General features: G+C 38.5%; 2 protein-coding genes and 1 long non-coding RNA gene across 3 annotated transcripts in view; 1 reads left to right on the top strand and 2 right to left on the bottom strand.

Moving 5' to 3' along the window:
• The window catches only part of LOC109834813 (60S acidic ribosomal protein P0-1-like), a 103,342-nt gene extending 101,733 nt beyond the window's left edge, over positions 1-1,609 (top strand). The window contains 1 exon segment of the mRNA XM_020402832.1: positions 1,272-1,609. Within this exon segment, the coding sequence (XP_020258421.1) occupies positions 1,272-1,609 (338 nt within the window).
• Positions 2,632-4,155, bottom strand: LOC109842608. The gene is made up of 2 exons (XR_002247330.1): positions 4,072-4,155; positions 2,632-2,893 (listed from the first exon to the last, which is right to left on the bottom strand). It is a non-coding gene; the product is annotated as an uncharacterized LOC109842608 (long non-coding RNA).
• Positions 21,308-22,896, bottom strand: LOC109834799 (scarecrow-like protein 28; the record flags this gene model as incomplete). The annotated part of the gene is made up of 1 exon (XM_020402817.1): positions 21,308-22,896. A coding segment is annotated over one exon (1,416 nt), but the record flags the coding sequence as incomplete, so codon positions are not given.

Below are 23,729 nucleotides of genomic sequence, written 5' to 3'. Positions count from 1 at the left end.
AGTGCCCTGAGGAGTGATGTGCCCAGTAGCAACACCTCCTTGGTCCTAAACGAGTTCCCAATTCATTGACCGTGGGATAGAAGCGCACTAATAATAAGAAATCGGCCACATTCGCTCTAAGTTGGGAAGAAAAAGGCGCGGTTGTTGACGGCCCTCGGCCATTTGTAGTTTCCCTTAGACATCCGCTTGGGGTCCATCTTAACAGAATCCCCGAAAAGGAAGGATGGTTTCTTTAAAATCTCACGATCTGCGGCTTCAAATCTAGCATCCATAACCAAGGACCTGAGAGTCTCGGGGAAAGCTTGAGTGATGAGTTTCGCACGCTCTTTGTTGGTGTCCTAGAATATTGGGCACTCTAAGTGAAAGCTGAAAATTTTATTTTTCTCCGCACCTCCCGTATGACCGAAGTAATGGTTGAAAGAAAGAGGCTCATTGGAGTAGCACACTACAAATGGAAAAGAAAATCAGTCTGTTAAACGAAGGAGTCTAACTCAAGAAGGCAAGGTCCGGATCCATGTCCAAAATTTTAAACACAATGTCCAGATCCGCGTCCAAAATTTTAAACGCAAGGTCCAGACCTGCGTCGAAATTCCTCAATGCAGAGTCCATGCTTTCATATAGAACACTAAACGTAGGGTTTCAACCCGCATTCAAAATTTGAAACGCAGGGTCTGAACCTACGTTGAAATATCATGAACGACGGAGATAACCATGCGTTTTAAAACCGATAAACACTTAGGATGACCTCTCTGTTCTAATGGTGGAATACAAACCACCAATCCAAGATTGAGGATAAAGAATCTGTCAAAATAACTCACGACTACCCAAACTTACCGTTAATTGAAGAAATTGGAGACGATGGCGTGGTGTTTTGAACATCCCCGGAGGGTTTAGCCGAAGGAGCACCCTGAGCTTGGGCGATCTTTGACTTGGAGGCTATTCTCTTCTTAGGAGCCATTCTAAGAGCGAATTTTTCCTTCATTGAAGCGCCGGAAAAGATGAACAGGAACCCTATTAAGTGGCCGACAGAAGAGCAAGAAAGAGAAAAGTCTAATGACTTTTTGATATGACCTCAGTGGTCCATTTATATACAGCTGTAGCTGTCAAATCAGCACAGGATTTTAGGCGAAAATCCTAACCAAAACGCGATTTTTGCATTTTCAAATAAAGGATCTAAACTTCCAGACGCATTCTCGCATTTAGACGGTCAAACGCACGATTTAGATATTGGTGATCGACTTCAGTCTATCACGCAACTAACCCTTTCAAAGGGCTTAACATTCCAACCAAGATTAATGATAATATTGTTAAAATCATTACCCCAGTTGAGCTGATCAAGAAAGGAGATAAAGTGAATTCCTCTGAGGCTGCCCTCCTGACTAAACTTAGGATAAGGCCCTTCTCATACGGGCTTGCAATTCTCTCTGTCTATGACAATAGATCTATCTTAAGCCCAGAGGTGCTCAACCTCACTGAGGATGACCTCGTTAACAAGTTTGTAGTTGGTGTTTCTATGGTTGCTTCGATATCTTTGGCTCTCTTTTACTCAACTCTTGCAACTACGCCTCACATGTTCATGAATTCCTACAAGAATTTTCTAGACAATTGAATGCACCTCATCGCAGATTGAGTGGAGTATCTCAAGGACCTAGACAAAATCCGATGAATACACCTCATCGCATATTGAGCGGAGCATCTCAAGGACTCAGACAAATTCATTGTCATCATCGTTCTTGTTTGGTTCGTCAGTAATGACTTGGGCTTTAGCTTGTTTGACTAAGTTCGTTGTCATCAAGACACAAAAGATGCTATCCAGACAACCAGGTTCACGATGTCTTCGAGGCAGACGAAGTGAGCAATCAGTCAACAAAATTTTGGGATCCAAAGTATTCTAAAAATTTGTTCCAGTCAACCACGAACTTTCGAAAACTTTGGAGGGGGTTCTATAGGTTGTCTAAAAATCACAATAGATCGTTCACCCCTATCAGACTTCAACTGACAGTTTTGACTAAGGATGTTACAATCAGACGACTTTCTTGTTAATAAAGGAAAACTGCAATCACACTACCACATTTGAGGCCTATGGGGACGGTTCTGAACCGTCACCCTAGGCATGGAAACCGTCACACTAGGTCTATGAGGACGGTTCTACATCCGTCTCGTTTGCAGCCGTGCCCGTAGGTCTAATGGGACGGTTTATGCTCCTAGTGCAACGATTTGTAAACCGTCCCCAATAGTACCATAAGGGAACGGTTGTGCTAAGGGGTCGGTTCTTAGTTTAGAGCAAGTGGAACGGTTGTATATCAAGGGGAACGGTTTTTAGGTTCTAAGCAACGGGAACGGTTTGATAGCAAGGGGAACGGTTTTTAGGTTCTAAGCAATGGGAACAATTTGATAGCAAGGGGAACGGTTTTTATGGGGACGGTTCTTATACCAAGGGGGACGGTTTCGAGCTTGACCTAAGAGGACAGTTATATTGTCTATGGGAACGGTTTTGTTTGTGATCTATGAGGATGTTTTTTATACCAAAGGGGACGGTTTTCATTTTTTACTGATCAAACAAATCACCCAGATATCACACATCAGTCCATCACATACAAAGTAACAATAGTCCAAGTTTTACACACAAACTAACCAAACTTTAGCCTTAATATAATGAACAATTCATTACAACGAATAACAATATTATAGCAATAGGATTGAGATAATTCTTCACAAGTTTTACACAAAAACTTACCAAATTAAGCACATATCACAAATCCTCCATGATTAAAACAAAGAGCTACTACTTAATCAAAAGGTCAAAATGTCTCTTTTGAGACGATTAAGTTCTAAATCTTCACAACAAATAAATCCCCCAAAGAGCGACAAGCATGGATCTTCAGATGTTTTCCTGCGTACATCAAGATAAAAAGATGAGTAAGCACAAGTATTAAACCCTTCAAAGTAAATGTATAAAGTTATCAAGTCATTTACAACATAGAAATTATCAAGTCATTTACAGAAAAGATTAAGGAGGGTTATAAACTACCCCAGTTGCCCTAGTTATAGTGATGGACAAAAGAATATGGACAAAAGTGTATGTACAGTATATATGTGAGAATATTAGTACAGGTAGCTTTAAATCACAAGAGACCACGGATGCATAATAGAGAGAGAAAAAGGGAATGCTCATAGCTGTTATAACAATATACTGACTTAGATGGATTGATAAGAGAAAATGCATTCAATGATTTATTAGGCCCTACTGAAAATAACAGTATACTGAAAATAATGCATACGAAGGTGAGAGAAGACCAAGAAGGACTACTCGGAATGTTATAAGAAGTAGAAAACTATACTAGGAAAATTGTGTGTGCCTGTACATGGCAGATTTTATTAACTCATGTGACGAGTGGGTTCTTATAAGTCTAATTCTAATCACATGTATTTACTGCAGTTATTAGCTACTTGTTGGTTCCTTATTTCTCTTTAAAAAGCATACAGTAAAAGACATTTTTTATATTGCTGCAAAATGCTGACACCTTCTGAAGTAACAAACAAATAGAAATGTAACAGTTAGCAAGTTGAGAAAAAGAAAGGAATGAAATTATAGGGAAAACAGGGCATATCGTTAAATGTTGTTTTAACAGTGTTACAAGCTTTGAATGAAGTATTTAGCTTTTCAAGGATGACACCTTATGTAAAAGAATCTTACAAAGATCAACTTAGCCTACAGTCGAAATTAATGAGATATTCACACACCAAAATCTATGATCTTTCGCTTATTGTTTATTTCATTAGAGCATGGTTTTGTGTATTCCTCTTCAAGTTATGTGCAAGTTCTCTTATGGACATGTGATACTTAACAATTCAACACAGAGAAAATGCATTCAATGATTTATTAGGCCCTCTTTATATAAGCTTACAAATTCCAATTTCTCAAGAAAATTGATCATATAGAATCAGTTTCCTGATCACAGTGAATAGACAGTTAAATAAAGGAAATAACTAAAAGAATCAGCTGCTGTCAATAAACCGTGACATTTATGAATGAAATTACATGAATATTGTTAAGCTTGAAAACATTACCCAACGCAAACAGCTGAGGAAATTCTCCAGGTGTGAGATGAGCAAGAGCAAATACTGCTGCACTGATAAGGATAGAAACTGGTGATGGAAACCTATAAAAAGAAAAGAGAATATGAAAAACATTAGAAGGCTTCAAAAATAGTTAATGAGTAGCATCACAACAAAGAAGAACAAGCATGTAAAATAGAATGATTCATAGTACTTTTTTTATTGTTCCTTAAAAAAGTAAAATTTTGGATAAATGGCCATACCTCATCCTTTGAACCAGCCAATGCCTTAGCCAAGGCATTAACTTCAAACATTTAAAATATTAGAAAACGAACCAGTTATCACCTTGGACGCTGGCTTCACTTTAAGGCAAGGGCTATCACCATGTGCTCCAACGATATGCAACCCATTCCCCGCAGTGTACCTAAAAACAATCCAAACCAAAAACTCCACTAAAATCACTTCAAAAGAACCAAAAATCCAATCTTTCACTTAAAAAAGCTACCTTTTCCCAATTGTAAAGGCAACGATTGTAGAGTGATTACGAGTGAAGAAGTACTTCTTCGATGTTTGTTTCAGCACCAAGGGTCTAACTACAACCAACCGAACTACAGGAGTAGAGGGTTTTATTAAAACTTCAAGAAATAGCAAGAAAATACTTAAAAATTTAAGAGAATGGAAAAGCAGCCCATTTTTGTCTAAGACGGAATACAAAACACTATGTTATTTCACTAAACTTCAGAAATTTGAACCTATGATTAGAGAAATCATTTGGTTTACATCCATTGATAGCTGTATTTTTTCCATTCACGGTCAAGATATGAACAAACTATACTATCATGGAGTATTTTTTTGGACATTTTGCACCAGACAGAAAAACCAGAAGTTGCCCAAAGCCCACACACTAAGGAGTCTAGTTTCCTGGAGAGTGAGCCTTACAGTCTAATGACAAAAAGATCAAGTTAAAAGTTTTAACATGTGTAATTTTCTGTTTAGTTTTTTTTTGGGGGGAAAAAGTGTAAGTTAACATCTTGGGCATCCAAACTTTGAAATATAACTACCAATTTAGTTTTCTTAACAGAAAAAGTGTAGCTTAAAATCTTGGGCATCCAAACTTTGAAATATAACTACTAATTTGATTAGTCAGGCAAACCATCATCTACATAACAAGAGAATTCAAAATATCACTAGTTCACAACTCACAATATCACTTGTTTAAGTATCACTTGTTTAAGTGACAGTGCAAACTAATTATAACTTACATTGTTGAACTTTGAACCTTGAAGCACTCCTAGCTAGCAACCTTCCTCTTATGACCCTTCTTCCCTTTAAGAGCATCTTCTTATTTCGGACTACCTTCTTCTTCTTCAACTTTTGTTTTACTGCAATGTCTTGATATAACCGCAGTCAGTTATAAAAGGGAAACGAAAGTAGAAGAAGGATTATAAAATGCTTACTGCAGCAATGTCATCCATTCTCTCAAGCAAAATTTCAGGCTAGAGCCGGCTTTGTTGTGTGAGCAGCTCGTCCAACTTGTCCAACATGAAGTCACGTTCCAACTTGACCTCAAGCTTTTATTCCTCTCGAGCTACGACTAACTTTTATTTCTCTTTAGTCATGGTCTCTGCAATGAAGGAGGCACCACCATTTTTAGCTTCTATCTCAGGAGGAAGGTTTCAGTGGTTCCTGATATTAAAAAGAAACCATTAAACATCAAAATGTCAAGAAAGGAAGAAATTCCAAACTCTAATTTGGGGGAAATGGAAGGGCGGGCATGATTGATGAACCCTAAAACAGTTAAAAAATACAAATTCCAACAGAAATCTACAACATTTTCTTCTAAAGAAGCGATCTTTACAGGTTTGGAATCATTTGAAAAGAAATTGAAAAGAATAAAGGAAAAGTTCTGAAAAATATAAGGAAAAGAGAATAACTTTCTCGTTACGACTCTACCCTAAAAATTGCAAAATATGAAAACAATTTGAACGAAAATAAAACCCTAGATTTTCACAATTTGGGAATTACAAACGAAAACAACAAAAATTAAACAAGAAGTTCCCGAGAAAGGAGGAAAATTTCTCTCTTTTATCTCACGCAGAATTCCAATTATTAATTTTGAAATTTGCAAAGGATTTCTCTCTTTTATCTCACGCAGAATTCCAATTATTAATTTTGAAATTTGCAAAGGGAAATACTTTGAAAGAAACCAAAACCCTGGAGTTCAGAATTCCAATTATTAATTTTGAAATTTGCAAAGGGAAATACTTTGAAAGAAACCAAAACCCTGGAGTTTGTTTTCACAAACAATAGATTAAAGTGTAATAAAATAAAATACCTGACCTTTGGCTCTGAACTCTCAAACCCTAACCCTGGGTGAAGCCTCGATCGAATTCTGATTTTTGAATGAAGAAGAAGCCGGAGATAGCGCCCTCTTGTTTAACCATTGGAGAGTGAATTTTTAAGTCATCTTCTTGGCGCCACCACGGAGACGGAGGACGAGGTGGAGAGTCGACTCCTTCTGTATGTTGTAATCAGCCAGGGTCCGGCCATCCTCGAGCTGCTTTCCCGTGAAAATGAGCTCTGGAGGATTTCGACACCATCGAGGTCGGCGTACAGATGTGCGGGAAGTTCGAGCAGAGGATGAGAGACGGCGGCTTTCGTTTAGTCCAAGAGACGACGGCGAGAAAACCCTAGAGCGAGAAGGGTTCGAGGATTTGTTGTTGAGGATCGGGTGAAGAGCGGCTAGTAAATACGAGAGAAAAAGATAAGTGTTTAGTTTAGGGGCCACCATAAAGCCCAAGATAAAACCGTGCCTTTAGCCTAATTACAGAAATTATTCCCAAAACTAATTCAAGCACAACACTTTATTTTAAATTGTTGGCTTAGACTCTATTGTGACGGTTACAACCGTCACAAAACCGTTTCCTTAGATAGCTAAGGGGACGGTTTTAAACCGTCCCCAACGAACCGTCCCCGTATACCTATTTTGTGGTAGTGTCAGAGGATTCTCCTATGGATCAAGAAGAGATTACAATGCAATGATTTCTTCAAACCAAGAAGCAGAATTCGTCCTTGCAATTAAAACACAAGTAATTTCCAATGTCAACGCAATCACTACATCCGCGGTTCTACAGCCGCTGCCAACGCAGCTCCATATCACTACAAACGCAGTTCTACAGCCGCTGCAAACGTAGCTTTACAGCTGCTGCCAACGCAGCTCCATATAGCTGCAAACGCAGCTCTACAGCCGCTGCAAACGCAGCTCTAAAGCCGCTGCCAACGCAGCTCCATATCGCTACAAACGCGACTCCAGATACTGCGTTTAGACGCAAGATCATACCCAGAACGCAAGTCAAGACGTTGACTCGTTCAAACACGATCCATACGGTTTTGAGAAAACCACTGTTCACCCACGATCTGGGGAGTGGCTTAAGTGGGTTGTTATACCCGATTAATAGGGCAACTAAACCCCCATACAAGCGCGGATTATGGGGGCAGTTACATCTCTAATTCCCCTATAAATATCAACACACTCAACAGAGTTTGGGATCGAATTTTGGAGATCAGGTTCTGAAGAGGAGAAAATCAGGAGGCAACAATCTTTAACAACCAAAGATTTCCAGATACTAGATACTTAGCTTCTCAATCACATTATTTTCGATTCAAACAACTCTTTTTCACCGGAGTTCGTCACTCGCTCTGAGTTACAAAGCTCGTCAAGAGTTCTTGATCAGTTCAACCACACAAGTCAGCTGTTCTAGTGAATTGAGATATTCGGGTCGTCAACGGAGAGCAAATTAGACGCGAGCATTCGAAGGATGCACTCCATCGCTACCGTGAAGAACCCAATTTTAAACAAAGGGGAGAATCCAGATCATTCTCCTCTCTTTTGTAATCAGGAAATCTAATTGTAACTGAGATTAAAGGAATACAAATCAATTTTCCTTCATTTCTTTTTTTACTTCAAATTTTCCACCAAACAATAGGATTGGTTACCTGATTCGAAAATGAAATTCTGACTCTAGTCCTAACTTTTATAGGTTTGACCGAAGGGGAAAAAGTGAAAGTCTTTCGTTCATCGAAATAGAATTTTGATTTTGGCCCTAACTGTCTACAGGTTTGACTGAGCGGGGATTTGAGACAATCCTAACTTTTATAGGTTTGATCGCTCAGTTTGTGGACCTCTCGTTCATTGAAGGAATCGAGAGGGGATTTTGGTTGTGGTCCTAACTGTTTAAAGGTTTGTCCAAGCGGAGAGTTTTGAGACAATCCTGGACCTCTCGTTCATTGAAGAAATCGAGAGGGGATTTTGGTTGTGGTCCTAACTGTTTAAAGGTTTGACCAAGCGGGGAGTTTTGAGATAATCCTAACTTTAATAGGTTTGATCGCTCAATTTGTGGACCTCTCGTTCATTGAAGGAATCGAGAGGGGATTTCGGTTGTGGTCCTAACTATAGGAAGGTTTGACCAAGTGAACAGTGAGAGTGGGAGTACAAATTATAGTGGGAGTGTTGATTCATACAAATCACTCAAAGGGGATTCCTAGTGTTAAGTGACAAATACTTAACATAGAGGGGTTTGACAATTATTAATAAACAGAAGATTAAAATCCTGAGTACTATGTCCGGACTCTAACAATGAGAGTGTTGAGTGCACAGACGTAGCGGGAGTTTAAGTGGGAGCTTAGTGTTTATCACTTTGCTTGTAATGATCAAGATATCCCTAAGAATATTATATTTAATATTCTTCCGGGAACTTCCCGTTACATGAATCATCTACCCCCAGCTTTCTTTACGAAATTGGGTTTATCATTGTATTCAGTTGAATGATCGAGTTATCCTTAAGAATACCAGGCATAGCACTCTCTAGGAACTTCCCTTGAAAGAAAGGAAATAGTTTAGACTCATATACCGGTTGGAGTTTTGAGGAGCAGTTTATACTCGTATACTCTTCGGAGTATCAAAAGGAGCAGTTTATACTCTTATACTTGTCGGAGTTTTCATTCGACTTAATTGAGCGTTATGACGCCGGCTTCAACTAAGGTTTGGCTGCTATTTTTGAGAGTAAAGCAATCCTTGGTGGGATGAAGGATCCTCCTGTGATACGCACAGTACTTTGGATCCGAGATATTGTCAGCTTCCTCTTGATTTCTGATAGGTGGTAGCTTGATCTTGTTGTTCTCAAGGAGGGATTCAAAAATAGCTGGAACATCTTCATCCTTGAAGGAATACTCTTTTTGGAGTCTTAGATCTAGAGTCCTTTGCTGCTTTTGAGGTTGTTATTGTGACGTGTGATAATTATCACCAGGAACCACAAGCATTGACTGCTGGCTTCTTTCGGTCTTCTTCCTTCTGAGGAAGCGTTCGGCTTGTTCACCTTCTTTCGGTCTTCTTCCTTCTGAGGAAGCGTTCGGCTTGTTCACCGTGCACCTTCAAGTCTTTCCAAGTGTTGGACGGTGCGACTCCCATAACTTCCAATATCTTAATAGATAGGTTGTTATGACATGTTTGAAGGATGAAGTCCTTCGTGATCGGATCTCGGCAATTCATTATCTTATTTCGGAAATGTTTGATGAAGTCGTCGACCGTCTCTTCGTCTTCCTATTTCTCATCGAAGAGTGTCCTGATTGACACCTCGGCATCATCATCAGAGAAGTAAGCGAGGAACAGGCTCTCCAGGTCTTCCGAGTTGTTGATGTTTCCAGGCTTGAGATGGTGGTACCAATGGAAAGTAGGCCCGCGGAGGGTACCAACGAATGACCGAACCATAAAGGCTTTGTTGCCAGAAATCATACCCAAGTGGGATTTGAAATAGATCAAATGTTGAGTGTGTGAGCCCTTCCCGTCGAACGGTGTGAAGTTGATCAGGTTGAACTTTACCGGATACGGGATCGAATCCCACTCTCTTGGGTAAGGACACGGAATCCCTGTCTTCTTCACCTTATGAGCAGGCATCAGAGCGTCGATTTTTCTCTCGAGATCCTTCATCTTTTTATCCTCATCTATATCTTGTTTTGGACAATTTCTGAGAGGAATAATATGGCCACCCCCAGTGTTGTTGTTCTCAGTGGGGCCATCCCTAGTGTTTTGATCAACGAGAGGGTTATCAGTATTAAGGTGTTCATTCCCATCTGAATCATTAACTGATTGGCTAATATCGTTGTGACAACTAGATTCAACTATCTGATTCAATAAAACTCGGATTTGTTGGTCATGCTCTTCCTTCATCCGTATCATGACCATTTTCAATTCGAACTTAAAGTTCTTTTTTTGCTTAGCCAAAGCGTCCTCGATGATTTTGGTCATTTTCTCAGTGTTGATCATAAACACTTCCCGAGCTTGCCCATCGCTAGACATTGTGTTGTTGGAGGCAATTGCAAAACAAGAGTCTAAGAGTTCGTCATCGGAATGGATTCATTCGTGGATTTTCGGGTAATTGCTATATTCGACGGCTTCTAGCTGGAGCCGAGATATTCGTTGGGCGATTCCCGAACTGACTTCTCTTCTTAGAGAGAAATTGGGATTTGAACCATTTGTACCCCTCACAGACTTTCCCTTGTCGACAATGTTGATGGTTACCTCCAGGAGTTCGTCCTTTTGAACAACCGACCTTCTCTTATGGAGACGCCTTAGCTTGGTATTCGACATTTCAGTGGAAATCCTCTTGAATACTGAGACCCTCTGCGGAGCAATCTTAGAGCAGCTACATGCTGATAATACTGCCCTAATAATTTTGGTGCATAGACAGTGAGAGTCCGTTTCTCGGGTATTTCTTTTTTGGGATTTATTCACACCCCCAGCCCGATAGTACAACTCGTCGATCTTATGATCGGAACAACTCATCGTGTGTTGGCACGACTTCCCAGGTATAATGTCATCATCGGACGAACCTGTTTCCCTCATGGGATATGACACTTCATTAGCGTCTCCAAGAGTCATGCGTTCAGACTTACGCCTTCGTGAGCATAAAACTCTAACAGGCTCTTAACTTCGACTCGCAATCCGATACGGTCGGTCATAGGGGCTTTCCCTTTGTTGTTATTAGGGGGATTAGTATGACCCCCAGCTTAATTTGTTGTTTAGGAACCTTTCAATGGCCCCAATCGCTCCTTCACAGGTGCTTTACCTCGATCTTCGGGGAGAGGACCAAGGCGGTCTTTCAGAAAAACTCTGAATTTGGTGAGATCTACGCACTGTATGGCTCCGTCGTAAGTACGGGGATAGGGGAAATGAGATCTAAAGTTGACGAAGACCGAATGGTGACTTCGTCCACTTTTTCCTTAGACGCTGACTTTGCCTTAGGCACCCACACCCGTTTGTGCTTAGGCGACTTTTTAACCGCCTCTTCCTTCTACATTTCTTTTGCTTTTTGCAAAAGGACTTGGGTGTACGCGAGCAATGCGCGACGCTTCCGGATTCGTTCCTCAAGGGTAGAGCGGGTCCTTTTGACGCGGACCCATTCATTCTTCTCTGCTTTGGAAGAGGGGTTGTTTGCTCACTGTTGTTGTTCTCAGTGCTGCCTAGATTTCAGATTCACGTCATAGCGGATCCCGTCAATTGGCTCCAAAGCCTTGGCCAGTTGACGCGCAAGGCGTTGGCTTGATCATTAGCGCGCTCTCTTCGACAGAGTTGGCACGTCTTTACCAGCTAAGATTTTGCTAGAGGGGAGACCCAGATCTACAGCTTGGACCTCGTTGGACGCTGGAGGGGCGTCGCGAGGTGTAAGTGCGGTGGCGGTGAGAGGATCTTGGATCTTTGAGCATGAAGTCTAGTAAGCGTTCCTGGAAGAGGATGTCTTCCTGCGCCTACGGGGAGAGGCGGATCTGGAAGAGGAGGAAGAGAGATATTCTTCTAACTTCTGCTGGCTGAATTCGTGTTCGACCTCTTCGTTCACCGGGATCTTGATCGCCGGTTGCGTCACGACAGCCTCTGCAGAGAGGCAGTTGGCTCCTACTATGGTCGCCAGCTTGTTTGGGTGGAAAATCGATTTTTTCATTGTATAACTTATTACAACTTCAGTCGTTACAACAAGTTTAAAAAAAGATCGGTCTTTTTATAAGACCTTTACACAATGAAATTAAAATTACAATCTCCTTCAAACAAACGCAATGGGTGTTTATCGCCCGCTGCTTGCGTAAGATCTTTGCCACTGACGGGGATGTTAACATCCGTGGATCACCAAATAATCAGATCAGATCCGGAGCTTCGTTGATTCACGAAGGAATCAAGAAACCGAAGCAATTATCTCAGCAACAGTGAGATAATCACTCTTCTCGAGATCACCGCAAAGGGGCAATCTACAGGGAAAGAACAGGGCTGCAGATCTGACAAACTCCTCTTATTTATGCCAAAGAATTCACTGATATCTCCTCCTCCTTTCTAAAATTCATGGCTCTTCAGTCCTCAGTTCGGCAGGGCTTCGTCAACGATCGAGAATTCCAGATCTGAAAAAATAAAGACCCTGGGGCTGTATTTATAGGCTTCGGGGCCTCTGTTTTCAGATAAGAACGGCAGATTCCCTCTTATTCTCAATTATAACCAGTTAACCATATTCATGGATGATATTTTATCAGTTGGAGCAAATCTAGACGGTTAACGGTCGAAAAACCGCCAAAAACAGCTAAAATCAGCTTTTTTCGGGTTGCAGACACTCGCGGGTGTCTCGGCGTGGCCGAAATACTCAGACACCCGCGTGTTAGACCCTAAAGGGGGGGTGATTAGGGTCTTATGCAAATCTAATCCCGATTAAATTCTAAATAAAATTATATTGATTAATTTATTCTTGTAAGAATGATATGAGATAGATATGAGCAAGAATGATATGAATAGCCACAAATAAAATATACGCTAAGCAAAACATAAACACACGATATGTTTACAAGGTTCGGTCACCACGACCTACGTCCCCGCTCCTTACCTCGAGGAGATCTCCACTATCACAATCCGGTTTGGAAGCCGGAACTTCTACACACTCGGTTTATAAGTTTACCGAAAACTCTCTCACCACAAACACTATGCAATCACACTTTACATACTAAGTGTAGGAATCTAGCCCGTGTCCTCCTCCTTGTAGGATCGCTGCAATGGCACTCAAACACTAGAAGGGGGGTTGAATAGTGTTTATGAAATCTAATGCGGAAACTTTAAATTTCAATAAAATAATATCACAAAGAGTAAGAAAGATCAAACCAATGTGTAGACAATCACAGAAAATTGCATACGCAAACACAAGGATTTATACTGTAAGCCTTGAATGTGTAGTGAAGTGCTGCAGTGGCTTAGGATTCTTTTAACTCTCTGAATATTGCCTATACAATCTCTAAGAATGATTGAAACCAAGGCAATATCAGAAACTCTCTTTTTCTAAACACTTAGCATGAAAATCTGGAAAATTAGAGAGTGAATATGCACAAAATGTTTGATCTTGCAAGTGTAAAACTTGGTGCTTGTTTTCTGATGTTTAAACCTATTTATAGCCTCTGAAATGACATAATTTTAAACCCAATTAACGTCCACAAAACGGCTATAAACAGTCACTTATTTTAAACCTGAAATCTGGAAAAACTGCTTTTGTAGTCGACTACAAGTCATAGTAGTCGACTACACTGAGTCTAAACAGACTCTGTGAAGTCAGAAAATTGCTCAGTAGTCGACTACAAGGCATAGTAGTCGACTACACTGTAAACTCAGATTCTGGAATTTTTCTGTTTAGTATTTTGACTATAACTTTCTCATCCGATATCGGAATGAGGTGATTTAAGATTTGTTGGAAAGCTCTTGAAGAGACCTACAACTTTGGTCTTTTGAGTTTTTCCAGATTCTAATTTCTAAGGGGTGTAAATGAAATGTTTTAAGACTCACCCAATATTTATAAACTCTAATGGCTAACATAGGGGATTTCTATTGTTAACCAACACACTAAGCATGTGTTAGTGTGTTCTAACACTATGTGTGTGCATGTGTGTGAGTGATCAAGGCTTGTACAAATTTCTAAGCAAAGAAAATATAAAATTACATTTTGACAATAAAGTATATCTTCTTCTTTGCTTCATTTTGCCTTGAACTCATTTATGTCTTGAGTATCTCTTTGAATATAATTGTCGATGTAACTCTGATACTACAAAATAAATGTTAGCACATAATACACACAACATATAATATTTGTTATCATCAAAATAAGAATTTGGTTTACCTACATTGTATGAAAGATAGTTTTTAGAATCACAAATATCCTTTTTGTAATTTGATAAGTATATCTTTCTATCACTTAAACATGCATTTTTAGGAACCCAAATGTAGTTGGATTTTAAAATATTCTTACATGCAACTTTCTTCATATGCATTTTTCTATCATTATGTGAAAATACCTTAGAACTAGCATGCATAGATGTATCACTATGTGCATGATAATTACTTTTCACAAATTTAGAATATAAATAAGCATAATTTTTCTTTTGCATAGAAGAGTATGTTTTCTCATTACTGGAGTTAGAAACATATCCTAATCCTTGTTTACTCTTAGCAGGTAATTGATAAGAAAGTAGATTATCTAGATTCTCTTTTCCTTTGTTAAATTTACCTACATTCATTAATATAGTTTCATATTTGGTTTTAAGACTTTTAACATTATCATCCAAATTTGAAATACGAACTTTAAAGAAATCACATTCTTTTTTAAGAAGTTGATTGTTACTAGATAACTTGTAATTTTCAGAAAATAACTCTTTATTCTTCTCTTTAAGATCTTCTATTTGTGAAGCATAAGGAGAGACTAAAGTGTTATTCAAATTTTCATTTTCATTTTTTAATATTTTAAAAGAAGAATTTAGTTGCTTGTATTTCAAAAATAATTCGTTAAATGCGTCAAGTAACTCATCATGATTACTTACTTGATCATCATCAGATTCATTTGCTATAAAGCACATATTCGCTTGATGATCTTCTTTTTCCTCTTCTTCATCTGAAGATGACTGGTCACTTTCATCCCATGTTATCGACAAAGCTTTCTTTTTTTTGTTCTTCACTTGTTCATTCTTGTTCTTTGTGAACCCGTTGAAATTGTTAGAAGACTTTGACTTTAACTTTTGTTGTAGGGGACAATCTTTCTTGTAGTGTCCTGGCTTATTACAACCAAAACAAGTGACTTTGTTAGTATCTTTGAATTTACTAGAAGAGAACTTACCTTTCTTCAAGAATTTTCTGAATTTGCGTGTGATTATTTCAAACTCTTCTTCGTCATCGGAATCCTCATCATCAGTAGATGCTTGGAAAGCAAGAACCTTCTTGTTCTTATCTTCATTATCCTTTTTCCGATCTTCAAGTTGCACCTCGTATGCCATCAAATTCCCTATCAAATTTTCTATTGTCAATGTGGATAGATCGTTGGCTTCCTCTATTGCGGTAGTCTTCTTTTCCCAATCCGAAGTAAGAGCCCGGAGGATTTTCCTAACCATCTCCACTTGTGTGTAGACCTTTCCTAATGCAATTAGGGAGTTGATGATGTCGGTGAACCTTGTGAACATTTCACCAATTGTCTCCTTGTCTTTCATCTTGAACATTTCAAACCTGTGCACTAAAACAGAAATTTTTGAGTCTTTAACCTTAGAAGTTCCTTCGTGGGTTACCTCAAGTGTGTGCCAGATTTGATGTGCAGTGTTGGAAGTAGACACGCGGTTGAATTCATTCTTATCCATTGCGCAAAACAATGCATTCATTGCCTTGGCGTCAAGATTCGCATTTGTCCTTTCCACCAATGTCCATTCAGAATATGGAGTAGTAGGCTTGTTGTAATCAGACTCCACTATGTTCCAGAGATCAAATCCTATCGATTGAAGGTAGATCTTCATCCTACACTTCCAGTAGTTGTAGTTGGAACCATCGAATTTCCACTATGATTTTAAAACCTTACAAAATCAAAAACAAACCTGACCAATTTGTAAGACCATGCAAATTGCAATACCAATTGACAAGACCATGCCAATTGCCACCCAATCTCTAAACCAAGAGATCAACCCTCTCAAACCCGAGAGAAATCCTTTTTGAAGCAAGAACACAATTGATCCTATAAGCCTTGAATGTGTAGTGAAGTGCTGCAGTGGCTTAGGATTCTTTTAACTCTCTGAATATTGTCTATACAATCTCTAAGAATGATTGAAACCAAGGCAATATCAGAAACTCTCTTTTTCTAAACACTTAGCATGAAAATCTGGAAAATTAGAGAGTGAATATGCACAAAATGTTTGATCTTGCAAGTGCAAAACTTGGTTGTTGTTTTCTGATGTTTAAACCTATTTATAGCCTCTGAAATGACATAATTTTAAACCCAATTAACGTCCACAAAACGGCTATAAACAGTCACTTATTTTAAACCTGAAATCTGGAAAAACTGCTTTTGTAGTCGACTACAAGTCATAGTAGTCGACTACACTGAGTCTAAACAGACTCTGTGAAGTCAGAAAATTGCTCAGTAGTCGACTACAAGGCATAGTAGTCGACTACACTGTAAACTCAGATTCTGGAATTTTTCTGTTTAGTATTTTGACTATAACTTTCTCATCCGATATCGGAATGAGGTGATTTAAGATTTGTTGGAAAGCTCTTGAAGAGACCTACAACTTTGGTCTTTTGAGTTTTTCCAGATTCTAATTTCTAAGGGGTGTAAATGAAATGTTTTAAGACTCACCCAATATTTATAAACTCTAATGGCTAACATAGGGGATTTCTATTGTTAACCAACACACTAAGCATGTGTTAGTGTGTTCTAACACTATGTGTGTGCATGTGTGTGAGTGATCAAGGCTTGTACAAATTTCTAAGCAAAGAAAATATAAAATTACATTTTGACAATAAAGTATATCTTCTTCTTTGCTTCATTTTGCCTTGAACTCATTTATGTCTTGAGTATCTCTTTGAATATAATTATCGATGTAACTCTGATACTACAAAATAAATGTTAGTACATAATACACACAACATATAATATTTGTTATCATCAAAACAAACTAATCTTGGGGTCAAGATTCCTAATACTCCTCAAGTGCTCGGATGCAACCTCTCCCTAGGTTCATCAACCGACGCCACTCCTATTGGATTCGACCCCGTCTCTCGCCTCACACTTCTCTCGGTGCACAAGTGTATTACAAGTGATACTCACAAATAAATGTTAAATACAATGGTTTGTTCTCAACAACAAATGAGAACGAAATAAAGCTCACACTCACTAAATCACACACCACTACCCATAATATATAGTATGGAATATTAAGCTCAATACAGTGTGTATGATAACAGTGAATGAAAAAGTGTAACTCAAAAGATATAGCTAGAATATGAAAATGAATCAATAAGCTATATTAGAAAGAGTTTAGAAGACTTCTCAATAAACAAGAAGAACAGTAGATGATGATCCCAAATAGGAGTTGAAAGCTTCTTCTTGTTGTAAAAAACTTCTTTTGGAACAGATCAGCTTAAGCAGCGCTTAAACAACTCTTAATCTCTTGTTAAAACTTATTATAAAAACAAACTCTTTTAGTTATTTGAAAGAGAATAGCAATGGGGTATTTACACCCACTCAAAATATCAGTCAAAACCAACTTGAAATGACCAAAATAGCCCCACAGATTTAAATCAGAATATAGCCGTTGAGAAAGCAATAATGAGTTCGGCAGTCGACCGTGGAAATCTCGCGATCGACCGCGAAGCACAAAAACACTGAGAAAACAATTTAAAAGCTGAAGGTCGACCGTAAAAGTGTCTGGATGGAGCCACGGTCGACCGTCACGGTCGACTACGAACAACAAAAAGTTATAGTAAGAGATTTAACTGCTGGCGGTCGACCGCAAACTGATACATGGCAATTGACAGGTTTTGGGCTGATTTTGAAAATACGTTAAAAATATCAAATCAATTCTAAAAATAGTAAAACTTTGGGGAAAGTTTCTAAATGATAAAATAAACATGTTTGAAAAGGAATTTTTGGAAAAGCAGTTTTCGTTTGTGAAAACTCACTATTTTTGAAAAGTGTTCATAAAACTTTGATGAAAAATCATTTATATGATAGAAAACGTCAAATTTGTGTCGTGTTTACATATTGAGCTTAAATATAAACATACAATATATGTAATCAAACTACTCTTATACCTAGGTGAATGCACACACATGAACTGGAATCTTTAACTCTTGATTGTCGTGTGTTGAATTACCTGTAAGCAATCTCTATATTTTTCTATTATTGTTTTTATACTCACTCATGCATATTGATAGGGGGAGCTTTCGCTCTCCTCACTCTTTTGTTTTCCCCTTTTTGATGTTGTCAAAGGGGGAGAAATACTGTGAGTATATTCTTTTTTGTTTATATGCATGATAATTATAATATTGTATATTCATTTCCTTTCATGCATATATCTTTTTTATAAATTGTTTGTCATCATCAAAAAGGGAGAAATTGTTGGCCTTCTTGTTTTGATAATATTTAACAAATAATTTACGACTAATGTTGTTTGTCTAGTGTTTGTGTTTTATATTTATTCTAGGCAAACAATATGTTGGAGGTTGGATGGAATTACGCTTCAACGATCATATCTAATGGAGGTTGGCGGAATTATGGAGTGAAGCCATACAATTCAAGTTAAAGATCCAAGTTCAAGCTTCATTCGCAAGTTTACCAAGTCAAGCTTATTGAAGATCAAGATAGCTTGGGTAATTTAGTTTAGGTTTTATATTATGTGTGTTAGTACGTTAAGCTCAATATCATATACACACACATTTTATTGGTTTCCTTGTATATATATGTAGTCATATATATATACAACACAAGTTTTGGTTTTCATGTTTATAAATATGAAATTACATATTTCATATTTATTATTATGATTTGGTTTTACTACTTAGATATGAAACAAATATATTTTTATATACATACTCATATGTTTTATTTTCTATTGTATTTGTGAAAATATTGTATTCTCAGTTTATAGAATTAACAATCATTATATACATCTTTTATTAATTCTACAAAATCATTTTGTATTGTTTCAAAACATAATTAAGCTAAAATGTCAAAACTCATATGTTCACATTTTCATGTTTTGGATTATTTTACAAAATGATGATATTTTATATTTGGGAAGTCCTTTTTGAAAACCAATTTTTGTAGCATGTGTACTATCATGTCTACAATTATTTTCCAAAGTTTTATAATTTTTGGAATTTATTTGATATTTTTAAATAGGGTTTTAAAATCAGAAAATCAACTTTTAAACATGTTTTCTCATATGTCAGTTTACGATCGACCGCCACGGTCGATCGCGCCTGAGTTCTTTTCTAAGTGGGCAGCAGAAACTTTCACGGTCGATCGCCACGGTCGACCGTGAGCTCGAAAATTCCCACGGTTGATCGTCACGGTCGACCGCAGAAGTCTTTGGAAATTTTCCAAGTTTCAAAGCTGGCTCGCGGTCGACCGTGAAAATTGTACGGTCAACCGTCACTTATTCAAACGGTCTTTTTGGGTACAGATTTCAGCGTCGATTTTTCCAGGATTTAGGGGATTAGGGTATGGGTTTAAATAGCTGTATTTTCTCCTATTTAAACCCTCTATATTCTTTCTTCCTCAAGTGTCCCAAGCTTTTGAAAAACCAGAGATCTGTTTTACTGAGAGCCAAAATTTTTAAACCTGATTTTCTCTGTTTTTAGTTTTACTTCCCAGCTTCAGTGTAATCTTTCTCCTTACCATAGGGACATTATAAAGAGAGAGTTTTTACACCATTACTACTGTTGAGAGCTTGATCTTGTGAAGATCAACTGTGTGGGAGTGTGATCTTGTGGTGATCAACTGTGTAGTTGTGAGATCTCGTGGAGATTGTTGTGTAGAAGAAGTTCCGGCTTTCAAACCGGGTTGTGTAGTGGATTCTCCTCGAGAGTGGGGAGCGGGGACATAGGTCAACGGACCGAACCTCGTTAACACATCGCGCGTCACTTGGATAACGATTTTTCACTCTATCTCCTTTACATTTGTTGTTCATTATTGTGATGTATTGCTTGCCTTATTTTTATTACACAATTATAGCCTTAAGACCCTAGTCACCCCCTCTAGGGTCCAACACTATCTCCAATTGACAGCGAGGCCTCTAGCAGAACATTGCCGGCAAAGAGCTTGGCAATCGACGATTGACTCCATAAATTGATCTCTTGCTTTCGATTTTGAATATAATTTAGATCCAAACAACCAAAAGAAAAATCAAGCCAAAAGATAAACTTTTCTTAATCCATCCGAACAGCAAATCAGAAAACGACATAGTCGTTTAAAAAACCCAAATTTTGGAAGCAACAGTTCGTGTTTGCACAAGATCCAAACGTGCATAGATCTTAATAAAACTGAATTAAGATAAAAAAAACCCTAATCTTCATCTTAGATCCATAAGATTAATCACGGTGGCTCTGATACCACTTGTTAGACTTATTCGTGACTAATTCATAGAGATTAAACAACAACAATGAGCGGAAGTAATACCTGAAACCATAACTATTTGAGCACGGATCTTAATTAGGATTTGATCTTCTAATCTGAAAGGTGTCTCTTGAATATCTCTTTAGATGGGGGATTAGAGAATAAAAAACGTAACCTTTAGATTAGGGACCATAATCCCTTTATATAGATTTGTAATTTTTTAATTTAGTCCCTCATAAAATTAAAATTACAGTCCGGTATCTACACAATAATTAGTCCATGACATATTTAAATACCCAATTACCTGATTGATCACTTTATGCAGGTCAACTAAAAAATAGCAACACACACTGATATAACATATGTGCCTACAAATAGATTTAATTAGATTTAAATCCAACAGAAAATATACTAGATAGAGAGAAGCGATGAGAAGGGAGGAAGAGATACAATGAGAAAGGGAGAAACTTGAAGAGAATTCTAGAATGACTTCATGAGAAGTGAGAGAATTGAAGAATCTTCTACAAAAATTCTCAAGAGGAGGTGTTGATCTCTTAACAGTTTCTAAGGTTTTACTGCCAACCTCTTATTACATTTCTTCTGTGTTGCTAACACTAGATGCAATCCAAGGAATCATTTAAAGCCGCATGCTAACACCTTGTTCTTCCCATTGTGGAATTCGAGATGAAGAGTACCTAAAACCTAATATTCCCCACTCAATTTAAGATCATAACATTTTATCATGCCATGTAAAAAGAAAACTAAAGGAAAACACAGAAAGAAACAAAAGAGATTCAAAACCCAAATCAAATTTATCCCTTAAACAAGATCAAGAATAAAAGTATACCAAAAGATTACATATCCAATCCTTTAAAGAACTGAAATAGGGTGTTAAATACACATTTGTTCCTAAATCAGTCCTCGATCAGTTCCCCAAAACAAAGAATCAAAGGAATGAACAAAATCTTTCCACTTTTAACTACAAACCATGTAGATCAGATACAGGCTCCCATGCCGAAACAGTGTAAAGAGCCTGGTTATTCCAGTTAAGTGTAAGAGCGTCACAAAACTCTTCTCCTCTCTTCTCCATGCCAAAACCCTGATCACCATTATTTGAATACATTTTCAGGATCATTTCGGCTCGGATTGCCTCTCTTTCTTCAAACCCGATACACCTAAATCCACAACCCTCCATCATGCCTTTCCACACATCGAACTTCTCATGTCTCTCTATCCTCTCCACGGATTCACAAGCGATGATGTTCCTTACTTTGCTACCAAACATCTCTTCTATCTTCATCCGTGCCAAACTATCCTCTCCTCGAAAACATGAGTTCAACGCATCAAATATTGCAGAATAGTACTTCATAGAGTTCGCCAATCTTGTTTCCCATCTTGGGCTATTGTGATCTTCTTCTTCTTCTGCTACCAAAAGCATCGACGGTCTTGTGCTTCGAATGAGGCCTAATAAGTTTGCTAGAGCCCTTCGGTTCTCATCATACAAAACCTTGTGAAGCTGAAGTACGCAACTCACTGCAATAGAATAACTCTCTTTTACGTGTAGCATCCAATATCGAACATCCTCCAGTTTATCGATAACCGGATGGAATTCGAATTGGATGTTTAAGGACTCGGCAAGGGCTTTTAGCCTCGCTCCTGTATCTTCAAGATCCTGTCTAGAATTGCCGATCCCTGTGATGCGCAAATGTGTTGGTGGATGAGGCCTCGAAGCTAGGGTCTGAAAAAAGCTTGGCCACTGAAGGCCTTCCGAAATGCTGAAGTCAATGATGTGTATTTTATCTTGTCCTTCAAATGCTCTCGCTAGTCTCTCATTTAGAGTGAAATGGAGGAACTTTGGAATGGGGCACACTTGATCGAGGAGCCTGAGTGCGATGCCGTCGTTATAATCATTGATTTGGTCAACAATCTCTCTCGGTGGAGAGATAGAGAAGAGATCTGGCCAGACTCTGGCCGACCTTAGAGCTAGTGCTTCGGTGAGATAAGCTGAGAGTCGTTGGATTGGAGTTCCTCTTGGGGATGCGAGTTCTCCTAGTCTGGAGAGTATGTAGTTCACAGCTGCATAATTGTTGGATGTAATTGATTCAGCGCACGATGTGAGCAAGCTCACGAGCTCGAGGCCTTGGTTCTCCTCCGTCTGGATTCGCTGAGCCTGGACTCTCACCCATGCTCGGTTCTGATCGAGATATTGATCCTTTCTTGCCTCTGATGAAAGATATGAATATTCTGGCGTCTGATCATTAGGTTTTTCTTTGAATATGATTGAATTCTTGTGGCTTATGAAATCAAATACATCTTCGTCGAATGGAGCAAAATTTGTACTTCCCCCTTTTGCCGGATCCACCGATGAATCCTGTAATGGTATACTGTCATAGAGTCACTTCATGGCTGCAATGCTACTTCTTCTTTCTCCAGATGTATCTGCTCATTCGACATCAAAAAGATGATGAGAAATATAATTATACGATAGATTTATACATACGTACACTTTCCTCTTTAATTATCATATATCTCTCTTATGCTTCATGCAATGGTTTGTTTAAATATCTGTCAAAAAAAAATTCAACAAAGGGGGAGAAAAAAAAGGAAAAGAAAAAGGAGGATGACATGCTCATGAAATGTTAGACTAAAGTTAACACGTCAAATATTCAGGATGTAGGAGAAATTACCTCAAAAAATAATAATAATAATAATAATAAACCCAAAAATGAATTAACAAGGGGAAGTGGGCGTGAGTCCTCGATCTCTGTCTACTGTATTTCCTGCCCGAAACCCTAAACCTAGAGAATGGGTTTTCTTTCTTTTTGTAGACAAAACTTATACGAAGTATAAAATAATTTAAATAGGTGGACATTATTTTTCATGTGTTTCTCACCTCAGCTGCTCCCTCGATGCATGGCTACTCCTGTTTCGGGTCAGTTCAAGGGGTTTAGATTGTTTAGTTAGCCTCACCGTCCGATGAGGACCCCCAACGGCCAAGATGAACTCCAGCGGTTTTAGGCGCGTACGGACCAGGGAAGCTTCCTAATTTCCTGTCACGTGCTCTGCATGCGTAAGCTACCGTTCGGGCAGCCCAGAGTGAGCAGATTAGCTGTTTAGGCTGGTGCACGGTACGCTGAAGTTCCGGTACGAAAGGTACACGTGTCAGACGTCTGACCGATCGCACATGTAGCATCTACGGATGGCTAAATTTGTCTGTCTCGTGTGATG

Source organism: Asparagus officinalis, chromosome 1, assembly GCF_001876935.1.
Source record: "Asparagus officinalis chromosome 1, Aspof.V1, whole genome shotgun sequence".
Taxonomy (NCBI): Eukaryota; Viridiplantae; Streptophyta; class Magnoliopsida; order Asparagales; family Asparagaceae; genus Asparagus; species Asparagus officinalis.
The sequence above is the reverse complement of the archived record's forward strand: the minus strand, read 5'-3'. Positions and strand labels throughout refer to the sequence as shown.